The sequence below is a fragment of the Leguminivora glycinivorella genome, chromosome Z, assembly GCF_023078275.1.
Source record: "Leguminivora glycinivorella isolate SPB_JAAS2020 chromosome Z, LegGlyc_1.1, whole genome shotgun sequence".
Taxonomy (NCBI): Eukaryota; Metazoa; Arthropoda; class Insecta; order Lepidoptera; family Tortricidae; genus Leguminivora; species Leguminivora glycinivorella.
In genome coordinates, this window is record NC_062998.1 from 54,053,729 (window position 1) to 54,077,362 (window position 23,634).

General features: G+C 39.4%; 1 protein-coding gene across 1 annotated transcript; it reads left to right on the forward strand.

Moving 5' to 3' along the window:
* LOC125241894 (protein RCC2 homolog) lies at positions 1-22,636 on the forward strand. Its single transcript, XM_048150590.1, has 12 exons — positions 1-74; positions 3,497-3,683; positions 3,933-4,076; positions 7,330-7,405; positions 7,916-8,047; positions 9,157-9,256; positions 11,920-12,023; positions 12,732-12,898; positions 15,343-15,523; positions 17,811-17,888; positions 18,345-18,445; positions 18,905-22,636. Exons 2-12 carry the CDS (start codon positions 3,504-3,506, stop codon positions 19,073-19,075), a joined length of 1,434 nt encoding a protein of 477 aa, XP_048006547.1. The 5' UTR covers positions 1-74; positions 3,497-3,503; the 3' UTR covers positions 19,076-22,636.
* Positions 22,637-23,634: the final 998 nt, after the last annotated feature.

Sequence of the window (23,634 nt, forward strand, 5' to 3'; positions counted from 1 at the left end):
GCCACGAGCAACGCAAGCTTTGATAGACATCATTATAAATAATATTTTTACGTTTAGTTTATTGTGTTATACCGGTAAGTTTTAGCCATAATTTGGTTGTTTTTAATATTCCAGTCTTAATAAGGTTATTAATTAATTGCATTGTGAGCTTTTACTTTGTTTTTCGGCACGTGTCGTGAAGGCTTGCGGTTTTCGCTGAATTTGTGAAATGAAAGATGATATTTTGTAAAATATTTAAATACAGCGTGGGTTTACAAGAAAATACACTTATACTTATCGTTACCGGCTGATTCCGACGAAATCGGATTTGTTTACGGTTATTTTTATGTTTTATTTTTGACCGTTATGTGTCCATTGTCCGACAAGCCGTTATTGAATTCTATGGAGTTGATTTGCGTCTTTTCTTTTCTTCTTTTTTTATTAAAAATATATACAAATTATTTGAATTATGTTGCATTGCGCGAATTAACATATTGTTGTGTTATTAATATGAAAATAACTTTTATTTATTTTAAACATTTTAATAATGTTACAAAAATGGTTCTAATTAATGCTAAAATTTTGATATTGTTACTGTCAGTACTTTATAAATAATTTTCCTGAATTACCAATATATTTAGTCGAAATTATAATAAAAATGTACGTACGTAAAATAAAATGTACATGTAGCTGGAATAATAAAATAAGAAGAAAAATAAGAGCAATATTTCTCAATAAATAAGAATAAAAACTATACTTAAGATGCTACAGGAGCAAAAATGCTAAAAGGGAAAGGCTTTCAATTTGGGAATTTTGGTTCAATATTACTAGTGTTATTAACCAGATTTATTGAAAAAAGAATTTGTCCATTCAGAACAACTCACTTAAAAGATATTGTGAAAAAAATCTTTAAAATCGAGGTTCCACTCTCAATTGTTTCCACCTTCAAAACTTAATCAATCATTACGAAATTTAAGAATCTGAATAACAATGAAATAATCTGTGTCTGACCGTTTAGTTTCATTTAGCTGATAGTTACCAACTTTGAATACCACACTTGCCCTATAATCAATAAGGCTGATTTTGAAAATTTTTGATGGGCCCTAGCGCCTTTAAAAATTACAATTATCAAAAAAATCAAAACAGTCCAACATAGATAAAAATAATGATAATCTGTGTTGAAAAAATCCTTGCTCTATCTTCAAAAACCAGGAACGTTTGTATGGAGAATTGACCCCTCCTGTATTGTCTAAGTTGGTACTTTCATAAGACAGATGTTATGTTATTTAAAAAAAAAATTATAAACTCAACATGTCGTACCTTGACTCGAACCTGATCAGCTGAAGTTTGTTTAAAATTAAAATCTCTCTTGAAGTTTTAGGAAAGTCAAAGATACATCCAAACATACCGATTTCATGTATGTAAGACCCTTCACTAAAATCAAATTTCGAAAAAAGTGTTTTTTTAAACCAAGATTAAAAAGTCATAAAAAATAAGTTTTTTTTTGCAAAATTATGTCAGACCTATGTACGGGAGTACGCTTTTCAAGCCTGGAGTCCCTATTATGCCAAAGACAACGAGATGCTAGAGAAAATCCAACATAGCTTCACTAAACTGCCAAGACAACTTCAAAACAAGCCATATGAGGAAAGGCTAAAAGAACTAAAGCTCACTACTCTAAAAGACTCTAAAAGATTTAATAGAGACATTCAAAATACCAACTGGACAGTATGACTTCAAGGAATTTCAAGAGATGTTCAAGCATAATAACAACACTCGTCTGAGAGGTCATCACTTAAAGCTAGAGAGTCATAGATTTCCCAGTAACTCTTATAAACACTTTATGAGCAAACGAGTAGTGAGATCTTGGAACAAACTCCCAGAAGACGTGGTCTCAGCACAAAATGTGAATCCGTTTAAAAATAGACTAGACAAGCACATCACATCTACAACTCGGCTATGATTACTGTCATGATAATCACTGGATCTGGTATATCAGTCCGATTCACGGGTATCTATTCATGTACCTGTGAATGGGTTCCAGCAGGCATTCTACATGACATCAAAGCTCTCCAAATGGCCTCTAGGTGTTGGATCTATATCCCCACGCACGCCTTATGAATGACCGGGCTCGAAAGACCAGAGAGTTTTAAACGGAGATACAAATAATAATAAAATATGGCTCTTACGAATAGAGATAAAAAATTGAAGAATCGATAGCCATTTTTCTTATAATTCGGTTTGATGACATGTTCCGAGTCATTTGGAGACCCGTCATCATCATCAGACATGAGTGCTTGGCGGCTAGACTCCCTGCCACTGCCCGTGCCGGCTGGGCTGGCTTCTCAGCATACTCTCAGCTTTTGGGTCCTCAAAATTTCTAGGTATTATAATGAAGGAACTTACCCAAAACCTGTTTAGGATCTTCAAAATACCAGGCTTGGCAAAATATTGTTTCAGCAGAATGCACAATATTAAGGCATAGTGTCAATTTGACAAATTTTGACATGTCAATTGATGTCCATCAAATGTCCATCTTATAGCTTGTCTCCATGGAGTGTAGAAACTTGTGTCTATGGAATGTAGAAGTACCTCTAATTTGCCTCTAATCTCCATACTTGTGTATAATATTTTGTGTGATCTTGTGTCATTACTGATGTGCCGACGGAAAGTTTCCAAAATTCTGAAATTTTCACATAGGAAAACTTCGGAAACTTTCCATACTTTGTATGGATGGAAACTTTCCATTTCATAAATTTAAATTCCCTTTATTTTTCGTGAAAGTTTCGTGAATTTTTCAAGAAATTAAAGATTTTTTTGGGAAGTTTCCGCAACTTGCACATCATTATGTGTCATTGACGTTGAGACATAGATGAATATTTCCCTATGGAGCTATGGAGTGTATATTGAATTCCTTTCTAATCCTTACCAAAGACCTATATAACTTCGTAAGACTCTATTCTCATTGTCCATACTAATATTATAAATGGGAGAGTGTGTGTGTCTGTTTGTTTGTCCGTCTTTCACAGCAAAACGGAGCGGAGCGACGAATTGACGTGATTTTTTAAGTGGAGACAGTTGAAGGGATGGAGAGTGACATAGGCTCCTTTTTGTCCTTTTCTAACCCCTCACTTCCCTAAAATGGGGGGTGGAAGTATGTATGGAGCATTCCGCAGTTGTCGAATTTAACGCGAGGGAAGCCGCGGGCAAAAGCTAGTTTCCATATATTTCTTTTTCGAGGTGGAGTCGGTGCCCCCCCGGAGCCCTGGCTCCTAGTAGTTTCTGGTGCGAAAGCTTTCTATAGTGATCCAACACGGGAATGCTGTAATCATGCTGTAATAAATATTCGCAAGACTATTTTGAACAGTTGACTTTAATTTGCTCAGGTAAGGCAAACGTGCGCGCATGAGCACGGATGTTTTGCCTCGCGAGGCTGCTCAGTCAGTGAGGACCCGGCTATTGGCGTAGGATAGGTAAAAGTTAACATCTTTAAATTTAACTTCTATTATATTCACAGCCCAACAATGTCGAACAACGGGACCCGTAAGCGCTCCCTGCCTTCCGCCCCACGCGGCAAGCCCCGCAAGCCACGCAAGCAGGTGTCTGAAGACGAGGACAGCAATGACTCGGTGACGTCAGAGCCGAGAGAGCAGCAGAGGACCCCGTCGCCTATGGGCGACGAGCCTACTGTCAAGCTGCCTGAGGTAACCCTTCCCTTTACAACTCTAGAGGCTCAAGAGTGTCCAATTGCAAGCGAACGCCAAGCCAGTTAATACCAGGTTAGATGGCGTTACTGATTAATATTTCACAATAACACACGCTATATATTATAGTAGAAAATTGTCAAGTAAGATTTAACCTTCTTACACAACTGCCCAAAAAAAGAGTGTATTGTTTTGTATAAAGTTCTATCACTCCATTCTACTTGATCCAGTTAATAAATTATTCCACAGGAGCTGCTGAAAACCTTCTACAAGACTCCTGGAGTGCTGATGATCGCTGGCCTCGTGTCGTGGGACCTCGTGGCCAAGAAGGAGAACGCGACCGCCCGCACCCATCCCAACCTGTACACGTTCCATCGGTTTACAGACCGCAAGGTACATAAACTGTCTCCGGTCTCGCAGACCTGACGGTCAAGAACGAAATCTCTCTCACCCATCCCAGATTGTATACATCCTATTGGCTGACAGACCGCAAGGTACGAAATCTGACTCCAGTCTCTCAGACCTGACGGCCAAGAACACAATGTCTTGCACCCATCCCAACCTGTACACGTTCCATCGGTTTACAGACCGCAAGGTACATAAACTGTCTCCGGTCTCGCAGACCTGACGGTCAAGAACGAAATCTCTCTCACCCATCCCAGATTTTATACATCCTATTGGCTGACAGACCGCAAGGTACGAAATCTGACTCCAGTCTCTCAGACCTGACGGCCAAGAACACAATGTCTTGCACCCATCCCAACCTGTACACGTTTCATCGGCTCACAGACCGCAAGGTACAGTCACTGTCTCCGGTCTCAGACCTGACTGCCAAGAACGAAATCTCTCTCACCCATCTCAAATTGTATACGTCCCATCGGCTGACAGACCGCAAGGTACAAAAACTGTTTCCGGTCTCTGAGACCTTACGGTCAAGAACGCGGTTGCTTAACGGCCTTAACCGTTACACGTCCCATCGGCTCCCCGACCTTTAAAAAGATTTATTCAAATTTGAATTTTGACATGCTGTCATTAGAGTCAAAAATAGATGATGCATATATACATCTAAGGGTTAAACATCTCTGATCTCACATATCTGACAGCCAACAACATGACCACAAACTACTATAGATATCAGCCTGCACCACTCTTACTCTGCACTATTCTTTCTGTTTAGCCTGTTGTTGACTAGTAGAGAATGTCCGCCATTTGTACTTTATCCATACTAATATTATAAATGGGAAAGTGTGTCTGTTTGTTTGTCCGTCTTTCACGGCAAAACGTAGCGACGTATTGACGTGATTTTTTAAGTGGAGATAGTGGAAGGGATGGGGAGTGACATAGGCTACTTTTTGTCTCTCTCTAACACCCCTCTTCCCTAAAATGGGGAGTGGAAGTTTGTATGGAGCATTCCGCAATTTTCTAATTTAACCCGAGCAAAGCCGCGGGCAAAAGCTAGTTTCTTATATTTGTTATAGTGTATCTAGGTTTTTAGCTTGGTAATCAATGCTTTGTTTGTGTGTTTGGCTAGTCTTAACAGGTCGGTTTTTCAAAACGGCATAAACTAGCGGTTTCTAAAGTGTTGCTGCCGTATGGAGATTTATTTTATTCATTTTTTTTTTTGATAACAGATATTTGTGCTTTTGACTAACCAAGGTATAACGAAACGGTACATAATACAATTATATCAGCTGTTAATTTATTTTTGTACTATTTTTCTATGACTTATAAAGTGCCGACTAATCGGCCTGTTTTGCCGACTAGTTGCCGACTAATCGCCGACTACAAATGTGGCCGGATAGTCGGCTTTCCCGTCTAGTCGGCGACTAGTCGGTACATCCCTAGTTATTATTAGAACCAAAAGTTGCATACATTTTGTGTGACATTTACGCTATCGAGTAACCTATTCTAAAACGTTTATAGAAATCGAATAGAATAGAAATCGTTTAAAGCTTGGCTCACACTAGAACGGGACGGACCGTCGACGGAACGTGACGATGTCCTTTTTGTATGGAAAGAACTACGTCATCACGGACGCTTCGATTTAGTCCGTTTTTACATTATCCGATCCGATATCGGATGTCGAAAGGATTTCAATAGAAAAAATCAGATGGCGCCTGTAATGTATGGGATATCGGTCCGACATCCGATATCGGATCGGATAATGTGAAAACGCACTTAGCCCGCGCCGGGAACGTGTCGAAGGTGTGACGGACAGCCCGGTCACGTTTTCTTGCTAGACGGCCACGGTTAGCCCGGACTCGGGCGGGTGAGTGAACGGACGGCGCCTACGATCACCCCGGTCACTCGATTCTGCTCTTCGCAATATGTATACCGGAATGTATTTGCCAAATTAAAAAGGTTACAAAACATCATAAATTAGTTATGCCAATGCTTATATTCGTGGTAAACATTACAAATAGGTTCTAATGAACACAAGTTAAATTTATAATCTATTGAAAATATTTCAACTTGTGCTGTCTTAAAGTAGTCACACTACTATGTATATAAATTAAAACCGAAATAAATTACACATATGAAAGAAAAAGTGACCAAGTCCTCTGGTGCCTGAGGCTGGAATCGAACCAGCGTACTCTCCAATCGCGGGAGATGCCTCTTTATCTTTATTAGAGGGCGCTACGAGTCCTTGTATAGATTACTCAATATCTGGGCAACCGAGCTTCGCTCGGTTCTGTTTCGTATCCTTGACATGTGTCGCCATCTAGTTCAAAAATGAATAGTACCTACATCGAGCGAAAGAATTCTCAGCCTTAAAAACACAACTACTCCACACGAGATGGCGCGCATTTCGCCACAAAAACTCTTGTTTTAGCCTTGACCTGTGTCGCCATCTAGTGTTTGCAATAAATAGTACTTACATCGACCGAAAGAATTCTATCTTAACAGTACAACTACTGCACACGAGATGGCGCGCGAAGAAAAACGCATGAAAACTCGAAAATTCGCGTTTTCCGGGACCTAAGGATAAGTTAGACCGATTTTTCACCCCCAAAAACCCCCACATAACAAATTTCTGCGAAATCGTTAGAGCGGTTTCCGAAATCGTCAGTGTAAATAAATATATATATAAATAAATAAATAAATATACAAGAATTGCTCGTTTAAAAGTATAAAATATGAGAGATAATTTCGACCTCGACAGCTGTGACCTGGGTGGCCGAGCGGATAAAGAGGCATCTCCCGCGATTGGAGAGTACGCTGGTTCGATTCCAGCCTCAGGCACCAGAGGACTTGGTCACTTTTTCTTTCATATGTGTAATTTATTTCGGTTTTAATTACGAATAGGTATTACAATACAAACAAACACATTTAATTATTATAACATGATATAAAGGCCCGACCGGCCTAAGAAGCGCTGGCTGGACGTCGTGGGAGCGGACATGCAAGAGAACAATCTCACGCCTAAGGATGACGAAGACCGGGCAAAGTGGAGAAGACTGAGCACGAAAGCGGACCCTTTCGCTAGGCCGGGAAAACTCTAGGTTGAAGAAGAAGAACATAATATAAAATTATCGTTTACTACGAAATGGTCCAGCCTTAGCATAATGCTAACCATACAGTCAGCGCTGATCTTCCTTCAAATTAACGTATTGTTAAAATATTAAATGTGTGTAAATATTTTCAGTACCGCCTCATCGTGAGCTCTTGCACTGCCGGTCACTCCATTCTCATCGGTGAAGATGGAACAGCATATACTTTTGGTAAGCTCATTTTAAGAACAACATACATCCTCCTTGCGTTATCCTGGCATTTGCCACGGCTCTTGGGAGCCTGGGGTCCGCTTTGACAACTACCTAATCTAATCCCAAGATTTGGCGTAAGCACTAGTTTTTACGAAAGCGACTGCCATCTTACCTTCCAACCCCAAGGGTAACTAGGCCTTATTGGAATTAGTCCTGTTTCCTCACGATGTTTTCCTTCACCGGAAAGCGACTGGCATATATCAAATGACATTTCGCAACATAAGTTCCGAAAAACTCATTGGTACGAGCTGGGGTTCGAACCCGCGATCTCCAGATCGAAAGTCGCACGCTCTTACCGCTAGGTCACCAGCGCTTCACAATTAATTCATTTTAAGAGCAACATACGTTATTGATTATTTGCTACTTAAATAATTTAATTGATTTTAACAGCGTTTTGTTATTGATGGACATAGACGGACTTTAATATAAATTGCTCCCTAATTTGAAACAACCTGTTTTGTAATTCAGGTCGCAACGGCAGCGGTCAGCTAGGTTTTGGCGACACGACCACTAGGAATGTTCCAGAACCCGTCCCGGCGCTGCAGGGCATGAACATCATCCACGCCGCCGTCGGCCGGCACCACTCGCTGTTCGTCACAGGTACTGACTATTTGAGCACAATTACTAAATACTTAGATAGATAGATAAGTCATTTATTTGGCAGACTGCAAACACACACAATACACAATTTAAAAAACACAAATTAGGAGCAATATAATTAAAATAGACAGAGCAGTAAAATACCATTGAGACACTAAAAAAAAACAACAATAACAAAAAGAGAAAATAAAAAAAGAAAATACAAATTGTATGCGTTGCAGCAGGACAAAAGAGTCACGGCTCAGTGATACGCTTCGCTCTTTCGACCGAAGCACTGATTTTCTGCCGGAACCCAGGTCACAATAGATTAATACTCCCTACACAGGTAGCGAATACTTTGACTCACGCCAAGCTAATTTGACATCAATTTAAGTAATTACTTAGAATTGCTGGTTAATAGTATTTTATGCAACTGGTGGTTAAAAGAGGTCAAAAAAGGTGAGTGGCGTGGGTAACAATTTGAGGCGAAGCCGAAAATTGTTAATAAAGACGCCACGAGCATTTTTTGACTCAGTTAAACACCGTTGCATACAATACTTTTTCTACGACCAAGCACTTATTTTGAAAGAAAATTATAAATCAACAAATACCTACTTTCAGTCATCTTAGTTATCTAGTGGACCGCCTACCATTTTGAATATGCAGTTTGAGTGCAAACATGAAAATAAAACTGTCTATGGTATGGTTCTTTGAAGCCTGGCCACTAAGACGAATCGAGCCGAGTTGAATCGAGTTCTCATACATTTGAATGCGATTCGACGCGTCGCCAATGAACGCAGCAGAAAACGAAGGAGTCTCGACTCTGCGAATTGGTTTGTTAAGTTGGTAGCAATGTATTTACTGAACTGTAACAGCTATATCGTGCTACTTCTACTAAATGTTTTCAGGGTATAGACTAGATAGACTTGTCCTGACATCTTTTATGTAGGGTTTTTAAGTTCTATGCACGACCTTGTAACTCACGAATAACAGTACGGGAGTAGAAAAAATACTTAAAATTACATTTTCACCCATATCGCTGCCAAATTAGTGTAATGTAACCCCCGGTAATAATGTGCTTGTAAATTGAAATACTATTATTGTAATTTAAATTAATATTCTATTTACAGACACGGGAACAGTGTACGCGTGCGGCGACAACAAGAGCGGGCAGTGCGGGCTCGGCAGTAGCTCGCCGCAAGTGCTCAAGCCTACCCGTATACGATACACGTGAGTAAAAGTGAACGTCTTATAGGGCTGACAACACCCAATTGCGCAAAATTGATGTTACATGCGCAGTTTTTAACCGCCGCCTCAAATCTCTCAAGGAAGGTGGTTCTCAATTCGTCTTTATGTTTTTTTTTTTGATTTTTTTTTAATGTTCCACGATATCTCCGTCGTTACTGGACCGTTTTTTTTATTGAATGTATATGCATACAGATTGGTCCCATTTTTCTCAGAACCCAGTTCTGATGATGGGATCCTGCAGAAATCGAGGGAACTCCTCAAATCTGAAAGGCATACATTATGGTGATTTTTGTGTTTTTAGAGGAACAGCATGCACTTACGTCCAGAACAGTGACATTTGGTCCAGTGGAACTGCTGATGATGGTCAGAACCGAACTCCTCAAATCTGAACGGCACACTTATAGTTGTATACGATACATTGGTATTTTTATAAGAAATCAAGAATAGCATGCACTTACGTCCAGAACAGTGACATTTATTTGTTATGAGATTTATTGTTATGTTTGTTAAGCATATTAAGTTTTCAAATCTGTCAAGCTTCGATTTCTTATAATCGGATTCATGAGGAATTGAGGAAACTCCTCAAACCTTAACGGTATACGTATAGTCATTTGTGTTGCCATCAAATAATTAAAGCAGTTTTAAAAAATACCTACACATTTCTACATAATCCAACACAACATTCGCAAATAGCTTTCACCAGAATCCCAAAGGCGGCCGTTTTTTTTTCTTAAAAATTATTTAAGACAAACTATTAGTAGGCAAGTAAATTATATGTTATTATTCATTATATTTCAACGAACATAGCCGTACTCAATACACGATTTAATGAAATCGGCTCGATAGAAAAGATTGGTCTCTAGTTCGTCATTAAATGGTTCCATGTCGTTCAATTATTCACTTAGTTGTCTTTATTTAAAATTACAGTAACAGATATACATGTACATATCTAAAACACTAACGAAACATATTGCACAAATAATGAATGAATGGAATAATAATGCATCTGTCTCTTTCATTTTAATATTTTTCCGTAATTTTCGTACCTAGCCGCCGTATTTTAGTGATATCGCGCTCTCACTTACTCAGACTGACAGTGTATACTAATAGACAGTGTACGCTAACGTCAAGGTCATTGGGTGTGTTGTCAGCGTCTTACAAGGTCCACACAGCGAACAGACATGCGAGGTAATGTCCTTGCACGTCAAATGGTCAATGTGGCCTTGGCTGAGGTAGGTTGCACGGCCCGTCTACATAGGCAATACCTATGCCGCTTGAGTTCATTTGTAATTGCCTCGCGAGGCTGTTCGCAATCGGCATCTATCCAAATTCCAAAGGTGGTGAGTTCAATTTCAAGCTTCAGTAATTTTTCCACTTTTAAATTTAGCTAAATCGCAAATACTTCTGCTTTTTAAAAATCCATACTTATTATATAATAGCGGACAAGCTGGGCTCGCCCGGCCTTGGCCGGTTCGTGGGTCTGCACGTGAAGAGGGATCCGTGAAATTATTGTTTCGTTGCGTAATGTTTTATTTTTTACTAAATTAATCTTACATAGGTATATTAAGTTTTAGAGCAACTAACGACCGTTCTGGCGCAGTCGGTAGTGACCCTGCCTGCTACGCCGCGGTCCCGGGTTCGAATCCCGGTAAGGGCATTTATTTGTGTGATGAGCACAGATATTGGTTCTTGAGTCATGGATGTTTTCTATGTATATAAGTATTTATATATTATATATATCGTTGTCTGAGTACCCACAACACAAGCCTTCTTGGGCTTGCCGTGGGCCTCAGTCAATCTGTGTAAGAATGTCCTATAATATTTATTTATTTATTTAACTAACCATATTATGGAACCCGTTTTCTGCAATAAATGTTTTTTTTTATTAGTATTATAAAAATATAAATAGTTATTTGTTATACAAGGGTGCAAAGTTGTATTTTAACGCCGAATGTGGAATTGAAAAACGAGCAAGTGTAAGGATTATAGTTGAACCACGAGCGAAGCGAGTGGTTCGAGAATAGAATCCTGAACTTGCGAGTTTTTTAACACACGAGAAGTAAAATACATTTGCACCCGAGTGTAACACAAAACTTTTCCCCTCACTATAGCGAAGAAAATACAACGCATAAAATGCGTTTATCACTGCTTCCAGTAGTTCCACAGGTGGTAAATCATCTTTATTCCTAGATTCACCTACTTTTATCAATTTTAAAGCAGTTAATTTGACTCTATTCAAGGTCAAATTACTTTACCCACTAGTGGATAAAATGCGTTTTCACCCGCTGGTATTAAAGGACAAAACACGTGTTTCCGAGCTAGTGAGGGGAAAAAAATATTATCTGTCAGTGAATTTCTTCTTTTATATATTTAGATGGGAAAGTGTGGGTGTCTGTTAGTTTGTCCGTCTTTCACGGCAAACCGGAGCGACGAATTGACGTGATTTTATACGTTGAAGGGACGGAGATTGACATAGGCTACTTTTTGTTTCTTTGTAATCCCTAAAATGGGAGTTGGAAGTTTGTATGGAGCATTCCGAAATTAATCGAATTTAACGCGAGCAAAGCCGCGTGCAAAAGCTAGTTGTATGTAAGTGCAGTAAACAGCAATATTGTTTTACTTAGTTTATTAACGGGATGTTTCAGCGGTAAGCCGATCGTGAAGGTGGGGTGCGGGGCGGAATTCTCCATGATCCTGGACTGTAACGGCGGGCTGCACTCGTTCGGGCTACCCGAATACGGACAGTTGGGTAAGACTACTGTTATGTGACAGTTTGTGCCCCAAGAGTACTGTCAGCTTGGTGTGACAAGCGGCCGAAGTCAGGAACCCGGCACCTGCTCTGGCACCACGACAACGCTGCCCCGCACACTTCCGCTAGAACACTTGACTATTTCAGCTCAAAAAACGTGACTATTCTGCCCCACCCCCCATATTCCCCTGACCTAGCCCCCTGTGATTTTTATCTTTTTCCTAAAATTAAAGAAAAATTAAAAGGAAGGCGATTTGAGAACAAAGAAGATGCGTTGGCTGCGTATAATTACGAAATTTCTGAGGTGTCTAAAGAAGAGTGGTCATCGGTATTTTCTAAGTGGTTTAGACGGATAAAAACGTGTATACGTGTTCACGGTGAATACTTCGAAAAAATAGATAGCTGTAATAAAGAATAAAGTATGTAAATTTTACTCAAAATTTATTTATAATTTCTTTTGGCATGACCCTCGTACATGTTATTGTCAACAAACATGTGCTCTGAGGCCCTCTTATTCTTTACTGGCAAGATGTGTACACAATTTTTCTGTTCGACGGAGCCGGAAAACGGTACCTTTGTTTAGCGCAGCGGCCTGAAACTTCACGTTTTCCGGACGGAGAAGAGAAAATACCTTTTTTTTGCAAAAAGCTTAGTAATACTGTAAAACATGTTACTATTAAAAAACTTTATCATTAACTTTGCCTCCAGGCCACAACACCGACGGCAAATACTTCGTGACCGCAAACAAGTTATCGTTCCACTTCGAGACGGTGCCGAAGCACGTGGCGCTGTTCTTCGAGAAGACAAAGGACGGGCACGTGGCGCCCGTGAAGGACGTGGACATCGTGGACTTCTCGTGCGGGAACAACCACACGGTATACTTAAACATATACAACTTTTCAATAGAAAATGAAGAGAATTTTCACTAAGAAATCGACAGTTTTAAAATTTGCGACTTTTTTACTGACAGAATCGCATTGTCTGAGTATATTTAGAAATCTAGCTCGCTAATTTATAGTATGTCTAGACAGATTCATGTAAAACAGGGTTGCGGTAGTAAAGGGATGGGTTTAATTGGTGTCGTGACCAGGATTTCACAGTAACTCTATAAAAACCCAATGAAAATCTTGCTCTTACGACCTTCGCTCTAAGTTATAAATGCTTGGTGACCTCGAACAAGCTCTCGTTCCACTTGGAGACAGTGACGAAGCACGTGGCGCTGTTCTTCGAGATGACGAAAGACGGGCACGTGGCGCCCGTGAAGTACTTGGACATCGTGGCCTTCTCGTACGGGAACAACCACACGGTTTACTAAAACTTGTACAAATTGTCAGTGGAAATTGAAGAGAATTTTCACTGAGAAATCAACATTTTTCAAATTTGCGACTTTTTCTACTGACAAGATCGCAGTGTCGGAGTATATTTAGCAATCTAGCTCGCCAATTTATGTCTAGACTGATTCAGGTAAAACAGGGTTGTGGTAGTAGAGGGATGGGTTTAAATTGGTGTCGTGACCAGGATTTCACAGTAACTCTATAAAACTTATATTGACCGGGATATAGACCGTGATTACCTTTTTGATTTTTGTCGAGCTCCCGATATTTCGACGCAGTTGCATGCATCATGATCACGGAAAACTGACGAAGGCGGGTGGATGTTAAAGTTGCATAGACAGCGCGCGATCTACCCTCCTTCGCGCGCGTCGGCTGCGTTCACTTTCAGTGTTACCACTGGTCGCATTCACACTCGATGGTCTGTCCAAACACACTACACTCACAGTGTCACTACGTTTGTTCAATTCTGACTTCACCGGTTTTTTACACAAACAAATCACTGGATTCCAAACGTCATAATTTCATCAAAGTTTGACGTTTAAAATAACATCTGCACTGGCGGGGCTCTGAAAATCGTTGCAAACTTTGGATTACCCACAGCAAGGGTTGTTGTATACAGCCAGCCTGGCAAAAAAGGTAGAAATTTAATAGTGGCAACATCGTCGGGTCGTCTCGTTTTCTCACATATACCTCTATTGATGAGAAATGTGACATCCCACGACGATATTGCCAATTTTTAATATCTACTATTTTTAGCCAGGGGGCCGATTTTTGAATCTATTCCATTCGATTTCGTGAAATTCGTTCAATAATATTCCCCTACTAGCAATTGAAATTCTACTAACAGAATCGAAAACGAGTGGTCATTACCACTAGTTTTAAAATTACTAGCCGTCCTTTGTCAAAAATAGCATTACGTCGTTTTCCACAGACTTTCGAACGGCGAATTCGTGCGTTTGAAATTCAAAAATCGATCCCCAGGCTGTAAGTGCGCCAGATATCACAACCGTCTGTCACTTTTATAATAATAATAAATATTTGGGTATATCCTGAAGGACGGCACGGTCGACATTTGTCGGGCATGCCGCCGTCCCGGAGAATCACTCAGGCATATCATTTCCGGTTGTTCTCATCTTGCTAACGGTGAGTACTTGCACAGGCATAATCTCGTAGCCCGGATCATTCACCAGCAGCTTGCTCTTCAATACGGCCTTGTGGACCGCGAAGTACCGTACTACAAGTACTTACCTGCGCCAGTTCTTGAAAATGGCCGTGCCACGCTCTATTGGGATCGATCTATTATCACTGACAGGACTATTGTAGCCAATAAGCCTGACATTGTGATAATAGATCGACCGCAACGCCGGCCGTGCTCGTTGACATCACCATCCCCCATGATGAGAATCTCGTGAAAGCCGAGAAGGACAAGTCCAGTAAGTACCTAGACTTGGCTCACGAGATAACCACCATGTGGGATGTTGATTCAACGATCATTGTCCCGATAGTCGTTTCAGCGAACGGTCTCATAGCGAAGAGTCTCGACCAACATCTTAAGAGACTCTCGCTCGGTGGTTGGATCAAGGGCCAGATGCAGAAGGCGGTGATTTTGGACACGGCGCGGATAGTCCGACGGTTCCTCTCTCTGCAGCCCTAACCACCGGCAGCTTGGGCCCTGCCCCGCTGCTGGCGGCACCCTAGGTCAGGTTTTTTATAATGTGTTTATATGTTTTATATTGTTTTGTAAGTGTTTTATTTTATTTTACTTTTATACTCATATTGTAAAAAACCTAATCTAAGAAAAGAAATAAATAAAGGAAATATTTGGGGACACCTTATACAGATCAACCTGGCCCAAAACTAAGCAAAGCTTGTGCTATGGGTGCTAGGCGACGATATACTTACTTATATAGATAAATACTTTGACTAAGTATTATTAGCAAAGAACTTGTAGGAAAATCTTAGTTTGTTAACTCATTTGTCCGCAGGTGGCCATAGACTCAAAGAAGCGCGCGTTCAGCTGGGGCTTTGGCGGCTTCGGTCGTCTCGGCCACGCCGAGCAAAAGGACGAGTCTGTACCCCGCCTTATCAAGTACTTCGATACTGCGGCGCGCGGCGTTCGCTCCGTACATTGCGGATCGACTTACAGTCTAGCTGTGAATGAGATCGGTGAGTTACATCAAAACGACGAGTCTGTACCCCGCCTTATCAAGTACTGCGCAACTGCGGCGCGCGGCGTACGCTCCGTACATTGCGGATCCACCTACAGTCTAGCTGTGAATGAGATACTAGAGTTTTGTGTGTGCGTGAAGACACGACTCGCTCGTCGTTCGCATCTACACAGATATGGAAATGATAAATAAATAAATATTATAGGATATTCTTACACAGATTGACTGAGTCCCACGGTAAGCTCAAGACGGCTTATGTTATGGGTACTCAGACAATGATATATATATACATAGAAAAACATCCATGACTCAGGAACATATATGTGCTCATCCCACAAATAAATGCCCTTACCGGGACAGCGGTGAGCGGCAGCCATACGTGCGAATGAAAAGTCCCATCGCTGTGTCTCGCTCCTATGTATGGCCTCCGCTCACCGCTATCGCGCTTTGACCAATGTCGTGGCTGAGCCGTCAGAACTTGCAACAAGCGTACTGAATACAAATCGGCCGGCAAGCCCGATCTCCGTCCTTCCTATCGCCTTATCATTTACAATATGAATATGTAATGTTTTAAATGGGTGTCCCTCTACATTCCTAAGAACGTTTGGTCTATTTTCACTTGGCCTAACCGTTTTGGCCTAATGGGCATGTAACCTAATAATCAATTAGCTTAACATCATACTTGGCATAGTGTAATGGATGGCCTAATCTTTATTTGTCCTATTTATTATTACTATATTACTTAAAAGGCCTTATTTTATTTGCAATAAAATTTATGATCATAAAAACTTTTGATCTATATTATTATTCCATAATTCTTTTCGCCTCATATGTATTAGCCTAATAAATAATGCGCATAATAATGATTGGCCACTTATTAATTGTTCTAATACATGTCATGCTTAATAATTTGTGGCATAACAACTCAGTAATCTATATTTGCTGAATTTGATTTGTTGCCTGCCCGAAAATAACCAGTTTACTAAATACTTGAAAAGTGGTTTAGGTTAGGTTAGAACTGTGACCATTAAAGAAACAACTTGTTGCAAGAAAAGTGGTTTAGGTTAGGTTAGAACTGCGACAACCACAAAATCGACTTGTTGGCGCAAAATTGGGTTAGGTTAGAACTGTGACCATTAAAGAAACGACTTGTTGCAACAAAAGTGGGTTAGGTTAGAACTGTGACCATTAAAGAAATGACTTGTCAGAAAAGTGGGTTAGGTTAGAACTGCAACAACCACAAAATCGACTTATTGGCACAAAATTGGGTTAGGTTAGAACTGTAACCTAAAGAAACGACTTTTCAGAAAAGTGGGTTAGGTCAGGTTCAAGAAACGACTTGTTGTCAGAAAAGTGGGTTAGGTTAGTTTAGAACTGCGACAACCACAAAATCGACTCTAAATCCACTTTAGGATATCTAATACTTCTACAAAATTATAGAAGGAGCAAAACTATTAGGCCACTTAATATTAGTTAAAATCGCTATAGGAGTAATAATTATTAGGCCATGCAGTGCATTAGGTGGGTAAAAGATTATGACAATGAATTATTATGAAAAACTGTATATATGGCCTTAGCGTCTATTTCAGACGATTTATGGTGCAATGTCCGAAAGACATCGCTTTTGATGACTAAAGAGACCTATGCGAGAGCGACACATTTTGCCACACATCTGACAAGGAAAGCTTCCAACCGATTGCGACGTTTCGCTATGGTGTCTTCTTTCCCTTTTGTCAGCAAGTGCCGCAAACCAGCTCTCATCGACGAACTTGCGACCATCTCCAACGCACTTTCGCCACTCCGTCCGCTTCTCCGCAAGCTTCTCCCAGTTTTGGTAGTCGATTTTAAAGGCTGCCATGTCCCTCTTAGCGCAGTCTTTGAAGAAAAACTTCAAAGAAAAACTGTATTAGTGTAACTAATGAGTAAGCCAATTAATATTAGTTCACAAAATTTTAGGACTTAAAGATTTCATCCAAAACTGAATAGGGCAACCAAAATTAGGCCATATCATCATTAGGCCAACTGATCATTATACCAAAGAGTTTTAGGCGAAACAAAAATAGAAGAAAAAACTTTAGGAATCTAGATATACATCCGTTTTAAATATATTAACAGGCATATCTTGCCCAGCGTATTCGGCATTGCCATTCAGCGCACCATGTCTATCGTGACTATTGACTGAATAAATTAAGATTAATAATGTTTTGGAGTCATTCCATGATTAAATTTTTATGTTATTGTGTTACTTCTAACTTTGGTTACTTCTGTTATTATCTCATTCTCAGGTACCCTATTCCTATTTGGGCAAACAAAACGTACCGGAGAGGCGAACATGTACCCTAAACCCGTTCAGGATCTCACAGGTGAGCTACATTAGAACAACATTATCCATTTTCTCGACTACTTTTAGTAAAGTAAAATAGTTGACACAGAATTATCATTCCTATTGACCCGTTTAGAATTTCTTACTAAAACGGTACAAAAGGAAACCTTATAGCGCTACTGTGTCCATCTGTCAGCCACATTACTAAAATATTTAGGATTACGGGCGTCAAGCATACGGGCGGCCTGATAATAAGTGTCACCAAGACTCATCTAACGAGAATGTCCAGTCGAATTTCTATGTAAATAAATAAATATTGGGGGACACCTTACACAGATCAGCCTAGCCCCAAACTAAGCAAAGCTTGTACTATGGGTGCAAGGCGACGACATACATACTTACATATACATAAATACATACTTATATTCATAGAAAACATTCTTACTTCTGAAAGCTTAAATTGACTCGATATGATTTTTAAAATGTTGCCTTGCAGGCTGGAACATCCGCAGTATCGGTACTAGCAACACATCCATCGTGATCGCGGCCGACGATTCCCTGATAGCCTGGGGCGTGTCCCCGACATACGGAGAACTGGTAACTATACCTCTTATTTTGTGGTATAATGGTTTAATCAAAATAAAGTCGAATAAAAAAACGTACCTTGGTAAATAAAATTATACTCATTCTGATGGCGCCACATATTATAACCTAGACCAAATGCTTTAGACGACGACCGGTCTGGCCTAGTCGGTGATGGCCCTGCCTGCCAAGCCGCGGCCCTGGGTTCGAATCCCGGTAAGGACATTTATTTGTGTGATGAGCACGGATATTTGTTCCTGAGTCATGGACGTCCCAAAAGGTGCGCCGTAGACAATCGGAGACGCACTGAAACTTTATAGTTGTAAGTGCACCGCGGACTGAAAGTAATTGGGAGTTCCAGTTCCACCTGTAAGAACACAGCGCTATAAAATAGTCTAATGTTATTTGACCTATTTTAAGAGTTCCCGCAGATATACAAACTACTGTTTATAACCTAACTCCCAACATCCGCAGGGCACCGGTGAAATCGCCAAATCCACCGCGAAGCCCAAAGAGGTGACCCGCATGGAGGGCACCAACGTGACCCAGGTCGCCATGGGCTACTCTCACACGCTCCTCCTCTGCGACGACTCAACCGAAGCCGCCAAGCAGAAGATCGCCACCATACCCGTCTTCGACCCTTAGGTTCAGTAACTTTTACTCCTTTTGATTCGGTCAAGTTGTGTTCGAATGTATGGGAAATTAAAAGAAAATAAATCCAGCAAAATTTTAATGTAGTATGGTACCATAGGGTAAGGCGTTTTGCGCACACTAGCGGCCTCTACCGTCCCCCTGACTCAACACCCCCTTTTAGCACGAAATAGGTCCTGGTTTACGGTTTTATTCATTTTTAAGAAAAGTATCAAAGGCTGCTATAGATAGATAGATAGATCAGAGTTATGAAAAAAGTGTCTATGAAAGAATTAGTTCTTATTAAATTTTAAACAAAAAAGGTTATATGCATTTTTTTGTAGCACTTACCTTACCTGTGCGCAAAGCACCTTACCCTAAGGTATCAAACCGCATTTCTTTTTATTTGGATTTAATTATTTTTTTTCCAAAAAACACAGTTTGACCGAATCATTTCCGGTAACTTTATCGTCACCACGCCCGTCTTCTACCCTTAGGTTCGGTAACATCACATTTTCGGTAACTTTATCGCCACCACGCCCATCTTCGACTTTTTTGTTCGGTAACTTTTACTACCTTTAAGTTGTAACCTACGGGTTAGATACGGTCGCTGATGGTTAATAATTTAAGTTAGTTTTATTCTAAACCCAGTGTACCTTTCGGTAAAATTAGATATACAGTTTAGGTATCTTTCAAAGTTAAATGCGTCTTTTGAAGATATCTTTATATTAACGGAACGTTTTAAAAAATCTATCAACTGTCTATGTTCGAAGTGTGGTCACAAGACTTAATGTAAGAAGCTATGTCGGTTTTAATTTGTTCCGTTCAGAAGATATCTTAAAATACGCGTATAACCTAGTTGACCAATTGACCATATATTGGTAACTCACCAATTACAGTATTATACTGTATTTATGTTAAAACTCCTGAGAATGTACGTTTCGGTAACATTAGACCTGTTGCTCACCTTTCGGTAAGAGTGGTATCTCTTTGATCCATGATACTTTTATATCTGTTTTATCCCACGGGTTAAAACTATAACTTACATTTAACTATCCGTCTATAGTGCTTATCTCTTGACTTTCAATTATATTAATAAGCAATACTTGTTATAATTCCTGAGAATGTGTCTTTCGGTAACATTAGACGTGTCTCTTTGATATATCTGCTTTATCATATGAGTTAACTACAACTGTAGGCATAGATTGTCAAATGCCAACCCTTCCACCTTTTTTTCGGTATGACCACTCTTCGATATGATTTTTTTTTTCGGTAACTTTCTTTAATATTACCGACTACTATATATAGGATTTAATGGCGCTTTTTAAAGATTTTTCTAGATATTTTGGACCATCTGTATTTCGTGGAATTAAGCGTTTAAGACATACTTATTGTCATATATAACATTCTCAGGAAAACCACTTATACCTACTTATCATTCATAGCCGTCGTACTAATTCTGTTAAGTGTTATATTCACTTCGTCCATTTTGATCTGTTTTCATTTCTCGAATTTACTTTAGAATTATGTACAAATATAAAAATCGTGACAATTTAGGTACTTTACTGTATAAGCGTAAATATTATTCTTGTTTATTACTTTTTCAATGGTCAGTTATTATTATTAATGCAGTCCTAGATGCAGATATATCCTAGATGCAGATGTAGTGCGAAAAGATTTGCCTTCGTATTGTTACGGAAAAATACGAACGTGTCATGCGCGTTTAGTCAGTCTCAGTACAAGATGTACTGAACTAGCATTACAAATACGAACGATTCCGGAAAAATACGAAGGAAACCATTTTCGCAGTACATCTGTACATGTTTCGCAAATTTTTACATAGACAAATTGAAATATTGTCGGAAATGTAAGAAAGTCGCAAGAAACAGGAATCTTTCATTTTGAATGAATACATTAATGCAGTATCATCAAATATTGTTACCTCACATGTGGAAGCTGATATAGATAGCTTATTACTTAAAAGGCTGTTTACTACAGGCAGGCAAGCACGGTAGCGTGATATAGCCTATCACGTTGCAGCGTCCTTTTCGCACTTTCTGTGATTGCGAAAGGGACGTATCGACGCGATACGCTATATCACGCAAATGTGCTTGACTACCTGACCTTTTAGCAAAACTTGTCGCGCGCGATGGACTCGCGCGCGACAAGACAAGTTGTGCTAGAGGGGCTGGTGTCAATTAATATTTTATACTTACTGCTTTTGTGTCTAGGACTGACAATCATTGATATTTTCTTGAATTATTAAAATGTGTAGGACTGTTTTTTCAAAAGCGACCTATTTTCGACTTAAATGTCAGCAAGGTTCACTTTTGAAAAGAGAGTAGTGTCTGTTCTGTAGTTAGTGTGTGTTGTATCGATGTAACAAAGACTGTGTATTGGTGTAGATAGACATGGTGGGCGAGGATAACCCGACCAATTAATCGCAATTGCGCCGAATCATTCATTAAGTATTATTTTCATATAGGCCTGTACACAAGAGCTGACACAAATGAAATATTTTTTATTTTATTTTATTTATGGCATCAACAGGAAAAACAAATGCTTTTGTTAAAATACAACACAGAAAGCCAATAAAAAATGTCCACAAGAATACAATTAATACTTTATACTACATAGGTGGAAGGAAAATTAAATATAATAAATCAACGAGTGAATGAAAATTATGTGGCATGTTCTGATATTTTTGAGCCAAAGTACTCAACCGCTTCCAATATATCTAATGAACACTTTAGGCACAGTATAATAAAGAGTACTATCGTACAGTATGGCCACTCCCGCTCCCCGCTGAAAGTGCCGCCCACCCCCTCTCGCTTACCTCACCTGTCAAAAACGCGAACAGTCGACCTGTCATATTTCACTCATACAAGCATAGTACGCGTTCACCTACACGAGTTTAGACTTTGTGCTAGGAACGCGCCTCTTTCATATATTTGATCGCCAGAGGCCGAGGTGTGCTTTAGGTATTCAATATAGTTGCGGACAAGGTGCCAAAAATATGTATCACCGACCTTAAAAACAGGAAGTTGTGTATACATATGTTTGGCACTTTGTCCACTATATTTATATAATAACTTGACGGTGCAAAGTCTCGTTCATTTCCATTCGGTCAGCTTTCGTGTATCAAACTATTTGTATACAGAAGTCATAGTTTCGTTTTCTTTCAACCCCTTATTTGCCAATATTGGTACTGAAACTTGAGTAGTTTCATGTGCTCTGCCTACCCCTTTATGGGATATAGGCGTGATTGAATGTATGTATGTAAATGGTATCCTCTAACCCACCACAAGCTAAAAAATCATTCAATGTTTAATCATAGGTATTGAAAGAGTTGTTTGTTTTAAAATGTAAGAAAAACAACTCTAGTCCATTTTATTATGATTCAAACTTAGCAGGTAATTTTTGTACTACTAGTTTGTTTTTCAATGTGTATAACACATTTTAACTGGGACAAACCTGCGGGTGTAGCACTAGTTGGATAAGCTTTATCGCATCGGTGCGTCCCTACCGCACTTACAAATAGTGCGAGAAGGGCGGCCTGACGTTATATCGTTTATCACTCGAAAATAGGAAAAAAATATGAAAAAAAAAACCAAGCACCATTGGTTTTTTTTTTTCAGATGAAAAAATAATTCGACAATAACGGTTTTTCGTGAGTTGTAAGTTTGTAACGTGTTTCAATAACAATAACGTACATTTTAATTCGATTAACATTCGGTATACAAACGTTTATTGGGGAATCTCCGATGCGGCGTGGAGCGTGGAGAGACGGTGGTGTTGCCAACAGTAAATAGTGATAACTACCAACTACAGATTTCGTAAATGTTACTTTTATATGACCAGAAATTAAAGTTATTTTATTAAATTCGTTTAATAGTTAACATTAAGTCTAAAAAACCGTATAGAAGTATTAACTGCTTTGCAAATTTTGAGATTTCATACTTTAGAAAAAAACACACTCCAGAAAAAAACTTTTTTCACGGTTTTTTTTTTTTCAAGCCAGAAAAAAAACCCGTTTTTTTGCAACCCTATCACTCGACCATGCTTGCCTGCCTGCGCTCGTATGTGGATTACACACATCAGGGACCCATTTCTCAAAACTGAAAGCTACAAGCTACAAGCGGAAGTCTCTTTCCAACTTGTCAAATTAGACACTGACAACCACTTGTAAATTGTAACTTCTTCGAGAAATGGGCCCCTGGTTTGTTCGTCCTGTGGTCTATAATAAATAGACATCGTAACTTTTCTAATTAATGTCGCCGTCAATAGAAATTGTGAACAATGTAAACAAAATGTTTTTGATTTCCATTCTAACTCACCAGATGCTGGCTAAATCCATGTGTTATTTAATCAATTCATCTCACATTATGATCCTCAATCTTTAAAATAATAAAATTGTTCTCAAATATTGATATTTTATATTAATGGTTTGTTTACATTGTTGACAATTTCTATTGACAGCGATTTTAATATCGGTGCAGCATGGTAAAAATAATGGAATTTATACATGTGTTTTCTAGGTAGATGGTTACTGATTTTTCAATTAAGGCTCAGTT